We start from the raw sequence: 24,270 nt of genomic DNA, 5'->3' as shown, positions 1-24,270 counted from the left end.
AAAACCATAAAAACCCTAGAAGAAAACCTGGGCAATACCATTCAGGACATAGGCATGGGCAAAGACTCATGACTAAAACACCAAAAGCAATTGCAACAAAAGCCAAAACTGACAAATGGGAATCTAACTAAACTAAAGAGCTTCTGCACAGCAAAAGAAACGATTATCAGAGTGAACAGGCAACCTACAGAATGGGAGAAAATTTTTGCACTCTATCCATCTGACAAAGGGCTAATATCCAGACTACAAGGAATTTAAACAAATTTACAAGAAAAAAACAACCCCATCAAAAAGTGGGCAAAGGATATGAACAGACACTTCTCAAAAGAAGACATTTCTGTGGCCAACAAAAATATGAAAAAAAGCTCATCATCACCGGTGATTAGAGAAATGCAAATCAAAACCACAATGAGATACCATCTCATGGCAGTTAGAATGGTGATCATTAAAAAGTCAGGAAACGACAGATGCTGGAGAGGATGTGGAGAAATAGGGACAGTTTTTACACTGTTGATGGGAGTGTAAATTAGTTCCATTGTGGAAGACAGTGTGGTGATTCCTCAAGGATCTGCAACTAGAAATACTATTTGACCCAGCAATCTCATTACTGGGTATATACCCAAAGGATTATAAATCATTCTATTATAGAGACACATGCACACAGATGTTTATTGCGGCACTGTTCACAATAGCAAAGACTTGGAACCAACCCAAATGCTCATCAGTGATAGACTGGACAAAGAAAATGTGGCACATATATACCATCGAATACTATGCAGCCATAAAAAAGGATGAGTTCATGTCCTTTGCAGGGACATGGATGAAGCTGGAAACCATCATTCTCAGGAAAGCAACACAAGAACAGAAAACCAAACAACGCATGTTCTCACTCATAAGTGGGAGTTGAACAGTGAGAACACATTGACAGGAGTGGGGGCGGGGATCACACACCAGGGCCTATTGGGGGGCTGTGGTAGGGATAGCATTATGAGAAATACCTAATGTAGATAACAGGTTGATGGGTGCAGCAAACCACCATGGCACGTGTATACCTATGTAACAAACCTGCACATTCTGCACATGTACCCCAGAAATTAAAGTATAATAAAAAAAGAAAGATCTTCATTTGTAATGTGTAACACCAGAAGATTCAAATAATTGTAGCAATGCTTACAATAAAATAATTTATAAACTTAAAAAAAATAAAGACGTTGGGTGATTGAGGAGGGGGTTTGGAGGGACACTGGTTAAAGGATACAAAATTAAAATCACATAGGAAGAATACATTTAACAGATTTATTGTATAGAATGGTCACTAAGGTTAATGATAATATGTTGTATTCTCAAAAAATGTTGAGAGACTGGATGTTAAACATTTGCACCACAGAAATGACAACTATGTGAGGTAATGCATATTTTAATTAGCTAGATTTAACCATTCCAAAATGTATATATACCTCAAAACATCATGTTTACATTATAAATACAATTTTATCTGTTAATTAGAAATAAATAAATTTAGAAAAAAGTAGCTTAAATGGAAAAGATTCTGTAGATGAAATAGAGGAAGTTATAAAGAAATTACTCTACAAAAAATACCAGTACCAGAGGTTTCATAGGGAAATTCTACTATGGTTTCAAAGATCAGGTAGTTTAAATGTTATATATATTTTTATAAAACAATAAAAATGAAGGAACACTTTAATTCTTTTTATAAAGAAATTATAACACAAATGCCACATCTGACATAGACAGTACAGGAAAAAAAGTTATCAATATCACTTATTAATATCAATGCACACCTACTAAATACTAGCAACACCACACAAAAAAACAGACCATGATCAAGTGATGGCTCATTAATAGCTTACACTCATTTTCGCTCACATAGTGATTCTTGCCAACTCCTTCTCTGAATTTCATAATTAATCTTCTCCCTATTGCATGCTCCTGATTTTTTACCTAATTTAAATTCTTTAGGTCAATAAACAGCTTACATTTCTTCTTAGTCTCCCCCACATAATTAGCATAGATAGAGCAAATTTAAAGCACTAAAACAAACATATTATTTGAATAGTCTAAAAACGGAAAGATTTTTGAACTATAAAATATGGTTAACTCTGACAGAAATTTGTAGTCTTCCTCAGAAGACAACTACAGGCAATTCACGTATTATATATTCAAATATTAAATGTAGAGTTTATGTTCAAATACTATAAGAATAAATATAAGCTAAGATGCTACGGGAATTCAAAGAAGGCAAATATCAATGAAAGTGGTGTTAAAGAAGCACTCATTGGGAAAATAAGAGGGCCCTTAAAAATTGTATAACTTATTTAAATACACACAGTCCTAAAAAGTATACTGTATATAATAAAAGTATGAAGACTGTAACTTGATACCTTATCCTATTTAATTTATTTAAGATAAATTAAATATTCTGCCACTGCATTTGATATATATTAATACACTGATTCTTGGGTTTTTTAACTGTAAAAGAGTGAACACAAACAAGACCTGAGATAAAATCTCAAAATTAAAATATAAAATAGCATAATCTGTAAGTAGAGAGTGAATTGGAAGATTATTCAAAATATGATAAACAAAATGAAAAAACATAATATTTAAGAACAGCATTTGGTAATTTGCAGAATACTTCATAACCTAAAATCAATGAGATATAGATTTAGAATTTTAAAAGATATGAAAAAGATCTAAGATTTGACATTTAGTGAAAAAAAAAAGATAATCAGAAACAGAGTCTCTTCAATTGCATTTCAAAATTATTACCATTATCCCAAGAAAGGGAGTATAAGGCACTCTGCTTTTGAGAGATCTAGTGTAGGTTTATTCAACTGTATTCTTACAAATTCTTACAAATGCTTCCTGAATATTTCACTTGAGTGGTGGCCCTCTCTCTGCTTCTTACAGTCTCACAAACAATTAGCCTAAAAGCATGTCAAACTCTAAAAACATGGGCAAATATGAGATTGATTCCTTCTTAGAGTGTGCAAAAATAATGAATATTTCAATGTTTATTTCACGTGGACTCTATCAAAAACATTGACCTAGCATATAAAATGCTTTAAAAATCATAAGTAAAATGGAATCATAACACTCACATTTAATCACATTTGCATTAACTTTAAAGCACCATGTGTAAATAATTAAAACAACATATACATATAATTACACGATTTATTCTAACATCTAGATTTTGTGAAAATTAAGTATAATAAAATTGATAAATCTAAAGAAATAACTGAATTACAATTTGTAAATTAGGTCTGTACATATAGTCATGTGGTATATTTTGTTGTTACATCAAATTATATTAAATATATTTGGCAATAAGCCAAAATTGTATATGCACAAATGACCAATAAAATTTATGCTGAAAGTTGAAGGAATGAAAGAATTAAATAAAATATAAGCAATGAAAATCTATATTTGCTATATCTCTAGTAATTATGAGACAACATCATTATAATTTCCTAAATTTGCTTAAAGCTTCAATCAAGATGCCCTCTCTTTCTAAACAATTTTTTTCCCAGCGTGAAAGTTTGAGAACAGTTCTTTATGCAATACAAGTTTCTGGTGACTTCTTTCATTATATAAACTATTGTTGATTTATGAAGGCATATGAAATAAATGATGGAACTAATTTCATATCTGACTTGTAAGAGCAGATGTCTTTCTATAGGAGATCAACATGCAATAAGTTTCTTTTTCCATTAGCACAGGGGTTGGTAAATTAATAATTACAAATAATAATTTTCATTTATAATTTGATAGGACCAAAATGTTTTAGGAAAAGCCAAAACTGTCCAGAAATGTTAAAACATACCATTTTATTTACTTAACAAATAAAATATATACTCTTCTATTAGCAAGCAGATTATCCCCTACTCTTTCTTACCTTACGGTTAGTACAGAACTGGGAACCTAAGCAAAGAATATGTAAACGAATTATTCAATATCTAGGTATATGCTAAAACAAAGAATATTTAAGACCTTCACCTCTAACTTCTTTTATGCCTAAATTTTAGTTACTAACAACATTCAGTACAGAATAAAGTCCACTTTTGTATAAATTTTGGATTCTACTTTACAATTCTCTGAGCTTCCTATATGAAGCAACAAATAGAGCTTATTCTTAAATAAGCTCTAATTCTTGGGACTGATTCAAACTTTATTAATTCTATTTTTATATGTGTTTTTACTGTAATTTATTAGACTACTCAAAGCGAATAACTCAATAAATGCTTATTAATGAAGAAATTCATTACTACATAATTAATTAAAAATTATTATATTTGTTTATCCAATCATCAAAGTACAAAATAAGGAGAAACATATGATTCAGTATTATAAATATATTAATAAAAGAAGCATTTTTATTCTCATCAAATTTCATAAAAGTTAAAAGAACATGGAAATTTCGAAACTACCACAATTTACATTATCTTACATAATAATTCACTTTGCCATTTGAATAAGCAACTCTTGTAGAGCAATTACAAAAATAAAGACATTAGTAAAAATTCTAAATTTCAACCTACAGATTTACACATAGAACCCACTGCGTGCTGAATATTCATTTGTAAGGCAATATTTAAAGAATTGCTGTAATCCTCTATTCTGCATTAATTCAATATTTATTTAGTGATTCTAGTAACATTATATAACAATATGAAACACGAGTCCAAGTAGAAGTACAATCTTAAGTCACATATACCTTTATTATCTATTGAGAGATTCTGAAATATTTGCTATGCTAAGTCATTATATATTAATATTTCATTTGATCCATTATTGTAAACATACTGCCTTCTGAGATTATGGATATTGATGAATTCTTAAAGGCATCAGTAGTTCACAAATCAAACCCAAAATATAGTACTCATACTTTAATACCTTTGCCAAAAATTAAGTCATTTTTTTAAAAATTTCTGAAGTAGATGTTCTTAACAAACCCCAAGAGGTAATACTTAATTGTAATTGCAAACAAATCAAGTATAGTTATATTTTTTTCAAATGACTAACTTTTACACACTTCCAGTTTGGGTTTAAAATGGAAGCGTGTCTAGAGCTAAAACAAAATATCCTCAGGAAGCTGTCCTGAGATATAAATATAAGATTATAAATATGTTTGTTTATAAATTCTTCTCAGTAAATATTTTATAAATAGAAAAATGTTCAGCCTTAATATTAATACTAATAAAATGATAGTAAAATAAAGAAATGTGAGTTAATAGTGGTAGAATGGGATCTGGTGTCAAATTGACCAGTCTCATATCTCAATTCAATTGCCTACTGTATGAAATTCAACAAGTTATTTTGTTCATTTATAAAAATTTAGATAAAAATATTTTATAAGTTAGGAATAACAGCACTAAATCATATACAATACCTTGAATAATGCCTAGTGCATAATATCCAATCATAAATTTGTTTATATACTTTAACCCAATAATTTAATTTGGGGACATATGTGCAAAAGAAATAATTTTCTAAAATAGAAGATGAATGCACACAAAGATATTCATCACCTTGTTGTTTTTTAAAACAAAAATAACTCCAAATTTCCAGTAACAGACTATGGAAGTATATGATCTGAAAAAATTCTTATAGTATTAAAAACATTAATTAATATTATGTTAAAACTAAAATTGTTTACAATATGTTATATAAAAACCAGGGTAGTTTATAAAAGAATATTATATTACAAGGGCAACCATCTAAAAATATCTATGGGATTATTATGAATATTTAACAAAACCTCATTAAAATTTTTAGAAGAGTTTCATTAGATTTCAAAATATAATTAATGACTTTATAAAAATTTATAATATAAAGAAATGAAAAATCTTCTTTACTCAAATTTATTTTACCACTGGAAAAGTTGAAAATGTTTGTCATAAGAAATTTTCTTAGAAAAGCAGATTTTACACTTATACCATCTCACCTAATTCAAACAATTTTATTCCTTGTAAAGAACAGCTCTGGATAAGGGATTAGATAAGAGCATTTTGCATAAAAAGTCAACGAACTTTTTCTGTAAAGAACCAGACAGTAAATATTTTCAGCTTTGTGGGCAATATGGTCTCTGGTTTCACTACTCAATTCTGTCAATGTAGTGTAAATGTAATATATCTTCCTTGTGAGAATTTTGAGAACATTTGTACCTATCATAGCCAGTATTATTTTATAGCTATTAGAAAATCTTCCATTCTCCTCTATATGTGTTTCTTACATATTTGTTATATCATTCACATTTATATTTCTAATTAGTATAGTTAATACATCTTTAACTGATAAAATTAACAATTTCTAATACTACCTTTTGAATTTATGTTACCATGGTTGGTTAAATGACAAAAAAGAATTGAAACTTTTTTAAAAAAGAAAAAAGTGTATTTGAAAATATATATGATAACTTCTTCAAGCATATAACAATTTAAAAGACAAGAACCACAAATAACGAAAAGTGTTCTGTGTCAATTTAAAAAATATATATATATATACAAGGGCAACTCCATCAGCACATTTTTATAACCTTACTTTTCAAATCATATGTATAAGTTAAAACATCCTCTTTAATATCTACTTAACCAGTAGTTTTCTGTTTTGTGTGTGTGTGTGTGTGTGTGTGTGTGTGTGTGTTCAAATGACTCATCTATGTTGAAAATGCTAATTTATTTGTGATAAAATTTTATAGACATCAGCACTAGGATTCACTTCTTTTTCTATTTTGTTCTGTATAACTTAACCAATGCTAGTAAGGAAATTAACCAGTATAGAATGGGAATTAGAATTGCAAACTGAAGAATAATTCCTAGCATCATTCTCATTAAAAAATCTAATCTAAATTATGACATCACTTTGCAGATTGATATAATAGTGAATTGTCAAAGCCAGTTTGCTCAGAAACAGGTAATTGAGAGTCAATCTAATTTAATTTAAACTGTGATATATAAATGTTGATGAACAGCACCATTGTAGAATACAAAGTACTTAAGTTCAATACACTTTTTTTGAAGTTATTAGCACTACCGCTACAGTAGTACTTTTTTTCTATTTTTTATTATCAAGGTTTAATTGCATGACATTATAAATCATGAAGAACAAGTGCTACCAAAATAAAATCTCACATTACAAACATGCAAATGAACTCAATGGCATGATTCCCAGCATTTCAAAACAAAAAGATTTTTTCCCTGTTGAATTACTATATTATTGGAATATTTATCACATAACACTGCTATATGTCTCACAGTCACAACTAGAATTTCTAAAGGATCTTAAGGATATTTAAATGCTAAAGAGATTGGCAACCTAAAACATAAAACACTCTATTAAAGTTTGAAGACAATGAAGAAAACTTTTGTCTGATTTACATTAGATTAAAACAGCTTTCCAAAGTACATAAATTAATCAAATAATATGTTTAAATGGCAGAGGATCTCAATGGCTAAATTAATGTCTGATTAATTCTGTACAAATAGCCACCAACTTAAAATTTCCTACTCTAGTAAGTATATTATGCATTTGACATTTTAAAACATTTCTTGATTTCTAGAATTCCATTCATAGATATAAGACTATGGTACTACAAGAAACTTTTACAACACATATAATTTAGGAACAGTAAAAGAAAAAACTTCTAATTAGTTATCAAAAATTTGGTACAGTATTAACAAGTAAATTCCAAAAATCCTTAACAAAGATATTTATTCCTCAAACATCTTTATAATTATAAAGGAAAATAGAACCAGTGAATTTTGCCAACAATGATGCTAGTAGACTGAAAAGATAAAACTTGTCTTTTAAATAAACAGTTATTATCACTGTCTTTACCCACATGAAGTCTTTATACCATAATAATTGCTTGATTGGCATGTAATTCACATAAAAATGTTTTACAGAATAAATTAATAAAAGTAAAATTAAAATCTAATGGGTTTACAGAAGAAAGGACAGCAGACAGTAGGAGTGAAAACATTTGATAATATAAATTGTAATAAAATATATTTGATATAAAAAGAACTATTTTGATAAAACTATAATACTATTATTTTAGTCAATATCTTTACTCTATTTTCATATACTTTAAATAACTTTCCATTTTTTTACCCTAATTCAAAAGATAAACATATACACATTTCTAATATTTTAATACAATATATGTTAAAGCCTTTCCCTTAAGTATAGGTGGAATCTGTGAATACAATGGAAAATTCACTCCCTTGATTACGTTACATTATATGCCAAAGGTGGTAGAATAGTCACTCCTATGATTATTGAATTTTATCAGTCTCCATTATAACAGACTGAAGAAAGAGATTTAAAGGAAAAGAGATTGTATAACTGGCCTAAAAGAAGCACAGTGTCATGTTGTAGAGAGGGCCATGTGGCAGGGAACAGCGGCCATCTTCTAGAGGCTAAGAAGAGCCCCTGGCTAACAGTAACTAGAAAAACCTAAGACCTACAACTTCAAAGCACTGAACTCTGCCAACAACTACTGACCTTGGAAGAAGTCCTTCTGCCTCAGATGAGACGGCAGCTCAACAGACCATAACTTCAGCCTTGTGAAGCCCTGAGTATAGGGTTTAACAAAGGGCAGTTAACTCATGCCCAGATTCCTGACCAACAGACAGTATAAAATAATAAATGGTCCTTGTTTTAACCTGATAAGCTTGTGATAATTTGCTACACAGCAAGAAAAACTAATAAAGGTAGGCAATATTATCATCGAGGAAGAAATGGAAAGACTGTGACTTAAAAAACAAACAAAAAACCTTCCTCTCAATCCTATCACTTGTAATTTAAGAATTTCAAATTGAGGTAGTAGTTTGACTTAGAACCCGTGTTCTTAATAACTACTGCTTACTGACAATGAGAAAGCAAACAATTGTAACCTGGAAGCAAGATAAGAATATCTACATTAGAATTGGCATTGATGAAAATGTTACATACAATTCACTTTGCAGCAGATTAATTGCATATTTTTAAAAATCACAATAACTGAAGCCTTCTTTCTTTAATAACAATTACATTACTTTATAGTTGTATTATTTTCCTAGAATAAGGAAATACTGATTTCAGAAGGATAGTCTTATTAGATATTAATATGCTTCTATCAAGGTTATCCATGATAACGAGTATTTGTTGACTTTTGATCACCAAATATCTCCCGACCAAACAAAGAATTATTTCTTCAGATATTTTTTTCCTTATTGGGGTTGTGAATCCAAGTCCCATATCTTCGAGCAAAGAAGCCAGAAAACTACTTCCCAGGACAATTTTTTTTCTTGCACCATTATGGGTCAGGAGGAAGTTAGACAGGTGTCCTAAATTTGCCAGTTGGACTCATTCACTTAAGATTTTTAGATCCTGAGTGAATATTTATAGGATGGGTTGGAGAAATCATGAGATTTCATTCAATATAGCAGGCATGCCCAGTTAAGAATGTCAACTAATGCACATGACTGAAAACTGCTGGAATGAAAGCTTTCTGCTTATTGAAAACCTGATGATTTATTCTTCCCTTTCATATTGTTAGCAACACCTTATGCTAACAATACATTTCCTTCTGTTTGTTAGTCATGCACGATTTCTGTTTCTTACACAAAATCTTAACTAACAAAACAACTTACTATAAAATTTCATTTTGGGAGAAGAAAGAATTTGGGTTATTATTAAATAAGAAACCCATGTGATTTTTGTAAATATAAGGGAGAAATCTTTTATTGTACTAATAAACTGTCTACATTGCATGTTAAAACTTTTTTAAGAGTATAAGAAAGCATATTTTATCGGTACATTCCTTTCTCCAGAGAAATATATTACTCATCTCTCAATTTAAAAACTATTCCTTTAGCTACCTCAGCTAAGTACTAAAAATACAAAAAAATATATAGTTTCTCTGTAAAGGAGTTTGAGGGCTAATAATGGATAAATAAGTGAAGCAATAAATATAAATAAACTGTGATAAGCTGAAGAATATGCCAGTTGTAAGAAAAGAGTAATTTCTAGTAGTTAGGTATAAGGGGAGGTTATATTCACAATTAGACAAAAGCTAAGCAAGAGTTAAAAACAAGGTTAAGACCAGAAAGGTCATTTGAAAGATAAAAATACAGAATGTAAAAATAAGCAGCAAAACAAAATAAATGACAGAGGATAGATATTTGGAGAGCTGAAAGTAGTTTGGCATGCAGATTTAATAAAGACAAAAAAGAACATTTCATAAAAATAAAAGGGTCAGTAAAGGGACCTTTTATGTAAATGTATATGTACAAAAACTACAATTTCAAAAAACAAGAAGAAAATCTGACAATATTAAAAAAAGAAACACAACACCAAAAATAGTTGGAAATTTCCAAAATATTCTCAGTAATTGATAGAAAAAGTAGAAAGAAAATCAGCAATAATCTCAGACATTGAATAAGAATCAAATATATATCCAACTGACATTAAAAGAATAACAAGAGCAGAAGGCACTTTGCTTTTTAAGCACATGAATTTTCTGCAAAATAAAAAATATGCCAAAAACAAGCCTTAATAAAGTTAAAAAGGATTAAAACCATAGTTTCTCTCTGACCATAGAGAAAACTAAATTGGAAATTAATAAAAAGGAGACACCTGAAATATCCCTGAAATGAATTAAATAACATTTTGGAATAACTTATGCATCAAAGAAAATATCACAGGAAAAATCAGGAAATATTTTGGACTAAATAAAAAAGAAAATACAACATACCAAAATGTGTAAAATGCGGTCAAAGCACTGCATATAGGTTAATTTATAGCTGTAGAGTATATATCAGAAAAAAGAAAAGTTCTAAAATCAATGATTTAAACTCTCACCATAGAAAGATGTAAAACAAGAATGAATTAAACTAAATATTTTGTCTTTGTTATGATGAGCAGTTATAATTTTTGTATGACTTGTAGTAGAAGTAATCAACCTAATATAGATAAGTAAAAGATAAAGGAATAAATTTATCTTAAATATTATGAGAAATCACCAAAGGTTTTAAAAAGGTGAGGTAAATGATAAGAAGATTAAAAAGCTCTCTTAAATACCAATGATGTTGACGGTGATGATGAAGAAAAAGAAAATGATGATTATCTATTTACAATTTAGAACAATTATTACAATGCAACAGGTAAGGTTTTGTTTTACATAACTATCTCACATAATCATCATGATAACCCTATAATTAAGTACCACTAGTAATCTTCATTTTCTAGATTGGGTAATTGAAGCTCAGAGGAATGAATAACTTGATTGAAACCACAAATATGGGAAAGACAAATGCAACAGAAATTGAAGAAACAGTTATTCCAAATGGAGAAATAAGTGAGATATGCCACAGAGAATTAAATACTATAACGATTAAGAAGTAATCCATTGACACTGGATTACTTCCATTGATAACAACTAGAAGATCATTACTGACATCATAACTGACAAACTGATAGGTATAAAGGTGTTTTGCTACATATTAGCTGCCTAATTATCAAAATACATTACATAATGCATATAAATAATAGCAGCATTTCATGCATAATTAAAATAGTAGTTTAACAAGACAAGGATTATTCACTATGATATAACTAATTTCAATCATCTCCAAAATTCATTAAAATGAAAAAAACATTAAAAACATCATATCTCTACTAATCTAGATGCAAGTGGAAAAAGAACACTAAATATTTCATTGAGTTATGCTGTGAACCATAATTTAAGCCAATCCTCAAATTCCAAACAATTTCATATCTTCACAGACATAACTGAAAATACTATAGACAATTCCCAAATTAAGGAAATGGAGTGATTTTGGTGGTGGTGTTTTTCTATTAGACAATGGCTTGCAAGCATCTGTGCACATTATCACCTAGGGGGATTTGGGTAAAAAGCAGGATCTCATTCAGTGGCGACAGGGCTAAAATTCTACATTTCTGACATGCTCCTGGGTGATGTCAATGCCTTTGGTTAGTCAGTCCATACTTTGATAGCAGGGTATTGAAGAACTGTTTACTTTGTAATTAATCAAAAAGGGCTATTTTAGAAATTCTTGTTTGTATCACCAAATTTAAATTTCATTGTTTATCAAAATTTGCTGAAAACTATCCATAATTACTTTGTGTTTATATAACACTTGATTTTACTTAGTGGATGCTTTAAAAATGTATTCATCCACCACCAGACTCAAGACAGTGAAGAGTCCTAACACCACCAAGATCCCTGGTGATACTCTTTAAAAACCTCTATATCTCCCTTCCATCCCTGCTCTATTTCACCCACAACAGTCCCTAAACTTGAGGCATCTATTAACTTGAAAATAATGGCTCAAAACTTCCCAAATCTTATGAGAGATTCAGATGTCTAGATCCATGAAGCTGAACATCACCAAACAGATTCAATCTAAAAAGGACTTCACTAGGACACATCATAATCCAATCGTAAAAACTCAAAAAGAAAATTGCAGAAGAAGATAAAAGTGACCCATCACATATAAGAGAATACTTCTAAGGATATCAACAGATTTCTCAGCAGAAACCTCACAGATGAGGAGTAAGATGATATATTTAAAGTGCTAAAAGAAAAGTACTACCAACCAAGAATACCTTACCTGGCAATGTTGCCCTTCAGAAATGAAGGAGACATAAAAGCTGACAAACAAAAGCTGAAGAACTTCATGACTACTAGGTCTACCTTACAATAAATGGCAATAGAATTGTTAAACTGTGAAGCCCAAAGTTAGCAGATGGAAGGAAATAATAAAGATCATGGTGGAAATAAATGAAATACAGAATAGAAAAACAATAGAAAAGATAAACAGTTGGTTTTTAAAATAATTTTAAAAACTGACAAACCTTGCACAGGACTAACCAAGAAAAAAGAGACATGACTTAAACAAACTATAAATGTATAAGGAGACATTACAACTGACATCATAGATACCAAAAGGTCATAAGAAATGACTGTGGGGAATTGTATGCCAACAAATTAAAAAACTTAGAAAAGAATGAATAAATTCCTAGAAAAATACATCTTGCCAAGACTGAATCATGTGAAAATAGAAAACTTGGTCACATCAAAAATAACTAAGGTGATTGAATCAATTATAAAAAGCTTTCCAACAAAGAAAAGCTCAGGAATAGATGACTTCACTGGTGAATTCTAACAAACATTTAAAGCATTAACACCAAGCCATCTCAAACTCTTCCAAAAAGATGAAGTAGAGTGAACACTTCCGAACTTATGCTGTAAGGCAAGAATTTCCCTGACACCCAAGTCAGGCAAGGAGACTACAAGGAAAGAAAATCAATGGCATTTCAGAGACATTGGTAAAAGGACACAAAATTTTAGTTAAATAGATGGACTAAGTTGAAAATTTCTATTGTACAACATGGTGACTATAGTTAATAATGCTGTATTCTGTTCTTTAAAAAATAAATATAATAGCAACAGTAAGAGGGAAAACAAATAAATAAAAACGAATACTATTGTACCACAGCTTACCATAGGGAACATAAGGAAAAAAAAGAAAAATTACAGGCCAACATCCTTGATGAATGTAAATGCAAATATCCTCAACAAAATGCTAGCCAACCACATTTGATTCAACAGCACATTATAAGTATCATAAAACATGATCAAGTGGGATTTATCCCAGGAATGCATGGATGGTTCAACATACATGAATCAAAATGTGATATACCACATTAACAGAATGAAGGACAAAAATTATATGATCATCTCAATAGATGCTGAAAAAGCATTTGACAAAGTTTAACACTGTTTCATGATAAAAACTTCCAACAAATTAGGTTTAAGCGGAATGTACCTCAACACAATAAAGAACATATACAACAAGCCAATAGCTAACATCCTACACAATGGCAAGATGCAGAAGGTTTTTCCTCTAATTTTAGGAAAGAAACAAAAATGCCCAGTTTCACTACTTCTATTCAACATAGGACTGGTAGTCCTAGAAAAAGCAATTAGACAAGGAAAAGTAAAAGGCATCCAAATTGGAAAAGAAGAAGAAAACCTGTCCCTGTTTGCAGATGACATGTTCTCATACACAAGAAACCCTAGACAATCCACCAATAAACTGTTAAAAAGAATAAAAAAGTCAGTCAAGTTGCAGGATACAAAACCAACATACAAAAATCAGTTGCAATTCTATACATTAACAATGAACTCTCCAAATCAGAAGTTAAGTAAACAAATCATATTTACTGGAGCATCAAAAAGAATAAAATACTTAAGAATAAGTTTAACCAAGGAAATGAAAGGCCTGTACACGGAAAATTATAAAGCATTGATGAAAGAAATTGAAAACATCAAAAATAAATGGAAAAATATCCTATGTTCATTGATTGGAAGAATTAACATTGTTTAAACGGCCACACTACCCAAAGTGTTCTACAGAGTCAATACAATTGCTTTCAAAATTCCAATTACATTTTTCACAGAAATAGAAAAAAAATTTTTAAATTCAAAAGGAACCACAAAAGACTGCAAATAGTCAAAGAAATTTTATAACAGAAGAACAAAGCTGGAGGCATCATACTTACTGATTTCAAACTATATTAGGAATCTATAGTAATCAAAACAGGAAGTTGCTGGCATAAAAATACACTAATACCAATGGAGCAGAATAGAGAGGCTAGAAATAAACCCATAGACAGCGTCAACTGATCTTTGACTCAGTGCCAGGAATAAATAGTAAAGGAAACACCGTCTCTTCAATAAATGGTATTGGTAACACTGGGATATCAATATGTAGAAGATGAAATTGGATTCTTACTTTATACCATATACAAAAATCAACTCAAAATGGATTAAAGATGTAAATATAAGACCTGTAATTATAAAAATCCTAAACAGAATAAAGGGACTAAGCTCCTTGACATTGGCTTTATCAATGATTTTTTTGGATATAATACCAAAAGTTCAGGCAACAAAAGCAAAAATAAACAAGTGGGACTGCATCAAACTAAAAAAAGCTTCCTGGCACAGCAAAGGAAACAATCAACAAACTGAAAAGGCAACCTACAGAATAGAAAATAAATTTGCAAATGATCTATTCAATAAGAAGTTAATATCCAAAATATGTAAGGAACTCATGAAACGCAATAGCAAGAAAACAAAAACTCAATGGAAACAATGGGCAAAGGACCTGATTATACATTTCTCCACAGAAGACACACAAATGACCAATAGGTGTATGAAATGGTGCTCAGCATTGCTAATCATCAAAGAAATGCAAATCAAAACCACAATAAGATATCACCTCATAGCTGTTATGATGGCCATTATCAAAAATACAAAAGATAACAAGTGTTAGAATGGATGTGGAGCAAGGGAAATTCTTACACACAATTGATGGAATGTAAATTGGTATAGCCATCATGTAAAGCCGTATGAAGATTCCCCCCAAAATTAAAAATAAAACTACCAATGATCCAGCAATCCCACCACTGGGGATATATTCAAAGCAAGTGAAATCAGTATCTCAGAGATACAGCTGCACTCTCACATTCTTTACAACGTTATTTCCAATAGCCAAGATACAGAAGCAAGCTGTGTCCATGGATAGATGAAAGCATAAAGAAATTGTGATTTATATTTATATGTTTCATATTCATAATATGTATATATTTATATACGTACATACACACACATAACAATGGAATATTATTCAGCCTTTAAAAAGCAGGAAATCTTGCTATTTGTGACAACATAGAAGAAACTGAAGGACATGATGCTAAATAAACAAGTCAGTCACAAAAAGACAAATATTGCATGATATCACTTATAGGTGGAATCTAAAAAACTTATGAACTTATTGAAAGGGAATACAATGATGGCTGCCAGTATTTAAAATCATAATTAAAATAATTTTACTGCGTTTTGTATAATATTATAATTTAAAGTTTATTCTAGTCTTATAAATAAACACATATATTAATACTTCTATGCTTTAATGTAACATATTCCATAGGCATAATGAGTTTAATAAAGAGGAGAAATTAGGCCTACGTATCTTGTCCATCTCATTTATTTTCCACACTGTATTATTTTGAGAGAGTGGAGTATTTCAACCTCGTTACACAAATTTTGATTTTGCTTCCAAAAGAGTAAGTTCTCAAAAAAACCCAATTTAGAAAGTTAATTCCTAACCAGGAAGTATTCAAAAACATTCTAAAATAACTATGTAATTTTTTTTCAAAAGTATATAAACAAGAAATAAGGATAGGAAGCAATTTAAAATATAATCATATCAATTTTAATAACTAATTACTACGTGCTATAGATGAACCCTTTTCCCTTTCAATCATAATTGAATAAATGAAGTGAAATTTGATAAATATTTCTCTATGAATCTTAGGAAATAAAGTTACACATCCTTAATGTTAAAATTTTAAAAACAAATATTTATGGCATTTTTCTGACAGTACCAGCATCTAAATCAATCACTATACAATGAAGAAGTACATTTCTCAAATTAATTCTCAAAAGTGAACTGAATAGTAATTTATACTCATATTTCCTGAACAGTTGAATAATTTCCACAATTTAAGTGTTACATCAACCTTAAAAATAAGAAGAAAAATTTTTTCCAGTAAACATATGATTTTAAAAATCACTCATTCTTTCCACAAATCACATAGAAATTAATATAAATAAAACCTGCAAACATTTCTAGTTACAGAGCATATGCTATAATTTACTAATATATAGGGAAGGGATGATCTGAAAATCTTTAAAAGATTTTAAAACATAAAAGCCATGAACAAGGATTGATATATATAAGCTATTCGAATAACTAATGTAAATTCAATCTAATCAATCAGTTGTAAAGGAATGAACAAATCCCAGCATCCCAATAGATAGGCTTTTCTTTCAGGAAAACATAAATTAAGAACACAAACCTTGACTATAAGATAGAAAGAATATTCCAATTCTTTCCTAGAAGTAAATCTGACGTCTTAAGTAGACTACCTCTAACTATAACAAAAATGAAATGTAAAACACACATGTAGTACAGATTAGGAAATTAATGATAAGAGGTAATTAAAGAGGTAACTGAAATACTGCTAACTCAAAATCTTTAATGAAAGATCACATTATTTTCAGAATGTGCTAAAGTAAAAATAAGACTACTCAAACGGAAAATAATTTCAAGTGGGGTTATATGAGAACAGTATTTATTTAACCCTCAGTTAAAGTATATAATTAATCAGAAAACCAAAACATTTCAGTTGGCTGCATTGGTTAGTACATAATAATCACTGAAAAATTTAAGTATAGAGTTTGTTCCATGAGGGTTTTTACAGAGAAATTCATCATCACACACATTCGCAGACCTTTATTTATCAAAGGTCAATGCATGTTTTTGTATTAGTCAAGTCAGGAAATGTACATATATCATCACTTTGGACAAAAGCACCATTCTTTTCTTAATGATATTATGGTCATTAGAAGTAAATACTCTTAACACTTACCTGTATTTTAATAGGCCAGGAAAAGTTGCTGACGTACACATAGAATGTAATGTTAGGATTGCTTCTAAAGTTAAATTTTTCATAGGAAAAACTATCTCTGTATTCCTTTATATTATTCTTGGAAACTATAGGAGTCTCTTCCCCAGATATTGTTCCAGCTAAAATGTAAATAATTTAAATAATTAATATTAGGAAATATCTTTATGAATTTAAAAATGCATATTATAGTTTTTTATAATTGCTCTTATAAAAATAATTATCAAAATATACTGTTTATAATTTTGAATGAAGGAAAATAAGTTTGCCATAAATATAATGGAAATAAATTTAGTATAAAAATTATTTTTAAAAATGCTACCACTGATTAAGTGCTATGTACTAGGCACTAGCTTAGAGACTTTATATTCTTTTTTAAAACCAATAATATCCCAGAAGTATTATCACCTCCATTTTTCAGATTTCGACCTGAGCCTCAGAAAGATTAAAGCATTTGCCCCAAGTTTATAGCTACTAAGCAGTTGGAACTCAGGTATATGTGGCTCTAGAAACTGAGCTCATTCTGTTTACAATGCCACAGAGCATTTAAAAAGAAATCAGACCATATTTTCGTGCGTCTCAATCCAATTAAAAAATGGGAAAAAATCAATTTACTTGTCTTACCACAAATTCAACCATCATTGCTTTAAATAAATTGGGTGGAGGCCACAATTTAAAACATGAGCTAAATGCTCAATTGGTTAAACACATATTGAGTGCTGAATAAATATTTACTGAAGTTAATAAAATAGAACAAAGCATTTCCAACAATCTTAGCAATACTTTCACCTTAATCAATAGTAAAAATAATTAGAATTAGTATACTGCGTAATTGAATTTTTAACTAACCACTTATTCCATAATCACCTTGTGTACATTTATTAAATGCAGATTCCATGACTTCATCTCCAAATCTGATAAATAAAAATTTCTGAGATTTGGTCTGGGAATCTGAAAGAACACGTGATGTCTTGCATACTAAAATTATTGTTCTGAAGTGATTAGAAATGTGTTATAGACATTTTTGTAGACACATTTTTAAACCCTTACAGTTTTCTTACTGGTCAGAAATAACTATCAAGTTAACAGTACAAGTTATTATGAATTTTTCCTTAATGAAACCCATAGTGCCAACATTTTACTGTATGTTTGGCACTAATAGTAACAAAATGCCTATTTGCCTGAATTTTCATTTTTTGAATGTAATATATAAATTTGGGAATTGCAAAAGAGCTCTTAATTCTTGAATTATATGTATCCATAATATTCTACATATTAAAATAGCATAATGATTTAATTTTCAGAAATCAAATATAAATTTCTAAGAATCCATAAATTTTCTATAAAAAAGAAACAATTTCCAGCACATCTATGCAAGAGTATACCTTTGATACAGAAAATAGATACCAATAACATTTTTAGAATAAAAGTAAAAATAAAATTAAAGTAAGAATACATTTCATAATTCAACATAAAAATCTGAACAGCTTCTCAGATATACTTTTTAAGTCAGTAATTTAAATTTATTAACCTTATTATGAAAGACATATTATGTATCAGTTTTTTAACTCCTCTGAGCACTGAAGCTGACAAGAGGGGTTATATTTTCTAAGCTTGACAATAATAGATGTTTACTGTAATCAGCATGTACAGAAGAATTTCATTATTTTATATAAATATTAAGGTTAATAATTAAATTTATAGTTTTAATAGTGAATCAAATAATTGAAATTTCAGTCTCTTTAGTCATTAAAGAAGCAATTTATCTTAATTAAAATCACATTTTATAACACTGCCACTTAAAAATTTAATTTAGTGTATAATATTTGTTACCAATCTAATTTTAATTGAATAAAGGAGAAAGTTAACAAAATAATGAAGCTCTATTCATTTTTCTACTTATTATTTTTACCAGTAACAGCAAAATAATTCTGGCATATAACATTTTTAAAATTTCAAACATTTAATTAACAGTAGATCATGTTAGAACAACTTCCAGATAGGAACACATGTAAAAGAGATATGACATCAACATTTTTTTACCTGTTGAACCGACAGACCACGTAATGTTGAGATTAAAGTTGTTTGATGCATTAATTGATATATCCAGATTTTTGTTCGACTACCAGAAAAGAAAATATTAAGGTTAAAAAACAAAAATTACACTAGATATATATGATGTAGTCTACTGATTTAATTATGTCTGTTTTATTCCTTAAACTCTATAGATTTTGTAAATATTCAACTGAATATATGTAGATGCCATTTATACATTTTAATGAAGAAAATGTGTAATAAATTCAAAGGTAGATATCAAGTTCCTCATTTATCTTCTCTATTATAATTTGGTCTTTTGTATGTAAGCCAGAGGCTCCTGTAATTTAATATTTTTATTTGGATTCTCTTTGCTTAGCTGTAGACTAAACTTAGTTTAAATTTGATATTTGTATTTTGATTCTTTTTGCTAGGTTTAAATGAAACAGGTTTGGATTAGTCCCAAGCAATTTTATAACAATATAAGATTAATTTTTTAAAAGACTTCTTCTTAGGTGTATATTTTTATTATTAAACCCATATTTTCTAGTGGGAAAAATAACACAACCTAAAACTTTCAGGTAAAAAAGATGAACCTACTCCAAAAAAACAGCAGATTACATTGTTTACACAGTTATAGAGAGGAACACTGAGAATTTAATTTTATGCCACTCAACCCGCTTCTTGTCATTCATTAGTGGAGTACAGACTCTTTCCATTTAATTTCAGGGAAATATGCCTAAGAGATTTCTTTAAATGTTATTTGTGATTTTCTTACTCCAAGAGGTAAGAAGCAGAAAGTTGGTATATTTACAACTATTTGTTCCTGTGGAAAGGCAAAGAATGATAGTCATAATGGGTAAGTTTAGCTTCAGATACTGAGTGTATTATGCTTTATTTTAAATATTCTCTACAAAGACTTGTAGAAAATTCTATACTGCTAAGATCTAGCTAATGAAACGGAGTAAGAGAGATAGAGAATATATTAATTCCTTCGTTTTACTATTTTTCTAAATATGATAAAGCAGGTAAGCCAATAGAAAATATATTCCCAATTTTCTAAGTGGCTCTTAGGAGAAAGTAAATATGGAAGCAACTAAATTCCCCTTTTCTGATATAACAGTCTTAGGGGAAAACTGACAAGGAAAATGGCCTTTCCCTGATGAATAGCAGGAGAAATAAGGAACATCATAAAAAGCAAAGGCTGCTGGATGATGTGTGATGGCCATCCCTTTTGACAGACGTATAAAGCCCCAATCTTATACCTCCAAATAACATCTACTCTTAATGATTTCCCTACATGGAAGAACAGCTTAGTCTCTATGAAGAACTCTTAACAGTGTTCCATATCCATCAAATGATATTGTCACAGTTTCCAGGAGGCAAATAAGATTTCAAAAAGAATGATCATCTTGAAAGAGCATGTAAAATAAAATTTGTTATAATAAGGTTGAGTGATTGTCATGCATATTTTTAGAGTAGTACATAGTAATATTGTGGAGAAAGCATCTGAGAATTTGAAGTAGTCAAAGAAAAATAAAACCTTGCACTTTAAATACATAGAGTAAATCAGAAGGCTATTATATTATGCATCATAGTGATATTCATAAATGCCCATGAATATAAGAAGGAAGTTAACTTCCTTCTTATTTTCTATTGATTATCAATTAATACTGAATTCTATTGACAAGCTGTTCAGAACCCTTCTGCAGTATATGCCACAAAACTGTCAAACATATTGAGATTTTCCTATTTCTTTTAAGATATAAGTAAACACAGAGTTGGCATAAATTCAATGGAAGGCCGGAAAAATAATTGAGTAACTCTTTGACTGTAGCAATAAATGCAGAATACTTTTATGTCAGCATGCAGACAGGGACTATTCAATAGATTATGTTGTTCAGTTGTGGTATACAAAATATACTTCCAAATATACACAATGTAGTCCTAAGGAAAATCCAGATATCAAAGGTAGATATCTGGTAGCAAGTGTTGATTTATGTCATCATAATAAAGTAACCAGACTTGAATCCAATAACAGTTTCATATACAGTAAATCATTTTCATGAAGCAATGAAAAGAATTAGTGAAGAGTCAGATAACCTTAGACTGAAATTTCAGGTCTTTAATGTACAGACTGATTGGTTAGGGGGAAATTACTTTTCCTTTCCAAAAATCATTTTTCTAATCTCTAAAATGGGGATGTAATTACTTCCCTCAAGAAGCTCTTGTGAGCATTAAATGAAATAATTTCTGGAAAAAAACTTTGGTTTCAGCCCATAGTGCTTATAATTGTAGTGTTGTCGTTATTAGGTATAGTGACAGGGTATATTCTTTTTCTTCTCTTTCTTCATCTTCATCTTCACCCAGAGGACTGGGAACTCAAAAAAAGGACATGCTCTGAGGAGTGGATTTTTTTTACTATTAATGAAACAGATCCAAAAAGTCACTTTTTTATGAAAGTAAAGGATGGTGAAATCAGTGTACCCTTAAGGAGGCTTAAATCTTTATTTTCTCTTGAAATTGTCTCTTAATTACGTGTACCTTATGCTGGATGAGATTAATATGAGCATAACTGTTGTCGCTAAAAGGTCACATAAAATTTCCAATTGATATTTTAAAAACCTATAAAACTCTTTTTGAATTTTTAGTTCATTCTCTATCAACTCCAAGTTTAGGCAATGCTGAATTATATGGTACCATAACTAAAGCCATATAAAAAGCATTTAGGATTTAAAAAGCTGTACTGAAAAAGTGACACTGTAGTTATTCCAGTAAGTGATAAAATCAGTGATTTAGAACATTGTTTGTTAGATATGGATAAGTTTGGCAAAATAATGTTATACAGAAACATATTCAGAAATTGTTCACATGAAAGCACTGGCTAGAAGTGATGGATAGCAAGTTAACATTAAATCTGTTTTTCAAAATGTAGGAAATGTATAAATAATTATCTACTTTTTATTATTATTTTCTTATAGAATAAGAAGCCTTGGCCAATAATACATAATAATTTCAGAGATTATTCCCAGGTGAATATATCTTTAATTAAAGAGGGTTACACAAAATGATATTATAAGCATTCTTAGCGATGCCTCTCATGACAGTTATGCATCGTTAAGCTTCACAGAACACTTTTCTGGTTTCTTTGCTTCAATTGGACAAGATAGTAGAAAGTAAAACAAAGCTGGGACATTGGAAAGCACTTGGGATTGCTGGAAATTGAAGGAGAAAATGGCAAAAAGACAAGCAAACTAGAATTGTGGCTAATCTGGACATAAGTGTATGACACTATGGACAATACTGTGGAGGAATATTATTCACTCTCACATTTTGAGTCAGATATCTCTCTTACATCAAATTTCTTAGATCTTCAAAGAACCCCACAGGTTTGGAATTACTATTAATCAAGAAGCTAAAGGTAAAGAACGACCTCCGATACATGCTACAACATGGATGAACCTTGGAAAAACTATGCTAAATGAAATAAGTCAGATAAAAAAGGACAAATGATTACATTTATATGAGGTACCTAGAGTAAGCCAATTAATACAGGCAGAGAGTAGAATAAAGATACCAGGGGCTGCAGAGAAGTGTGGAATGAGGCATTATTGTTTAATAGTCACAGAGTTTCTGTTAGGGATAATGAAAATGTGGATGATGGTGATGATTGCACCACACTGTAAATATACTTAATGCCATTGAATTACATACCTAAAATTATTTAAATAAATGTTATTTTATGTCTATTTTACTACAATAAAAAGTCAATGGTAATTATAATGCAAGTATAAAAACTTTATCACATTGATAAATGTAGTTTCTGAGATTGTTAATATATCTATATAGAAACAGATAATCAGTGAAGGACGGCTTGTATTTGAAACAAAATATCTTTAAAATCATTATTTAAAAGTCAAAACTTTAAATGTATTCCCCAAGAATACAGTCATTCATAAAGTCTAGGGAATAAAGAGTAACATAAAATGTAAAATGGACTGTTCTTTTTTTTGGTGATGGGGGAGACAGAATGCTATTTTACTGGAAAAGAAAAATTTAAGAAATTATATTAGTTGTCAGCAAGTCCAGTGAACTACGTTAAGAGGAAAGAAGTTGCAAAATGTCATAGTATTAATATATTTAGACATTTCACCTACTTGAAAAACCATTAAATATATGATATGGATTTAACATATCATTTAACAATATGGATGAATTCATAATAATAATATATATATTTAACATAACTTCATTTCAAATGTATGAGTGTTAGTTTTAAAAGAACTAAAATTCAACCCGAATAAACCCTATGGTTGATATTTCCATTCTCAGGATTTTCAAATTAATAAAGTCTCAGATGGATAGCAAAATATGTGTGTTATTTCGACACATCCTAAGAGTCTTTACCTGAATTGATGGACTGAAATTAAAATTCACAATGAATCTTTCATATATTTAAACTTCAAAAGCTTATACAATATATCAGTGATGTGGTAATTTCATTAAAGGAGGCATCATTCATATAACTCAGATAAACTACTGACTGAGAGAAAAGACAAATCATATTACTGTGGAATGGTATAAAGGAAAGTAAAATATATTTAATATAGTATGCTTTGAATTCATTAGTTTTATTTATTTATTTATTTTTTGAGATGGAGTCTCACTCTG

At 29.6% G+C, this 24,270-nt stretch overlaps 1 protein-coding gene across 10 annotated transcripts in view; it reads right to left on the bottom strand.

The window, feature by feature from the left end:
• Window positions 1-24,270, bottom strand: part of ATRNL1 (attractin like 1) — an 853,639-nt gene that overhangs the window by 462,908 nt on the left and 366,461 nt on the right. For all 10 annotated transcript variants that reach the window (XR_010147020.1, XM_016919435.4, XM_016919433.4 and 7 more), the window contains 2 exons: window positions 19,609-19,687; window positions 17,530-17,687 (listed from right to left, as the gene is read on the bottom strand). Coding sequence is in view for 9 of the 10 variants with exons in the window: in XM_016919435.4 (XP_016774924.3) it covers window positions 17,530-17,687; window positions 19,609-19,687 (237 nt within the window). In the remaining variant the exon portion in view is untranslated. The remainder of the gene's footprint in view (window positions 1-17,529; window positions 17,688-19,608; window positions 19,688-24,270) is intronic.

The sequence above is a fragment of the Pan troglodytes genome, chromosome 8 (assembly GCF_028858775.2).
Source record: "Pan troglodytes isolate AG18354 chromosome 8, NHGRI_mPanTro3-v2.0_pri, whole genome shotgun sequence".
Classification (NCBI taxonomy): Eukaryota; Metazoa; Chordata; class Mammalia; order Primates; family Hominidae; genus Pan; species Pan troglodytes.
The sequence above is the reverse complement of the archived record's forward strand: the minus strand, read 5'-3'. Positions and strand labels throughout refer to the sequence as shown.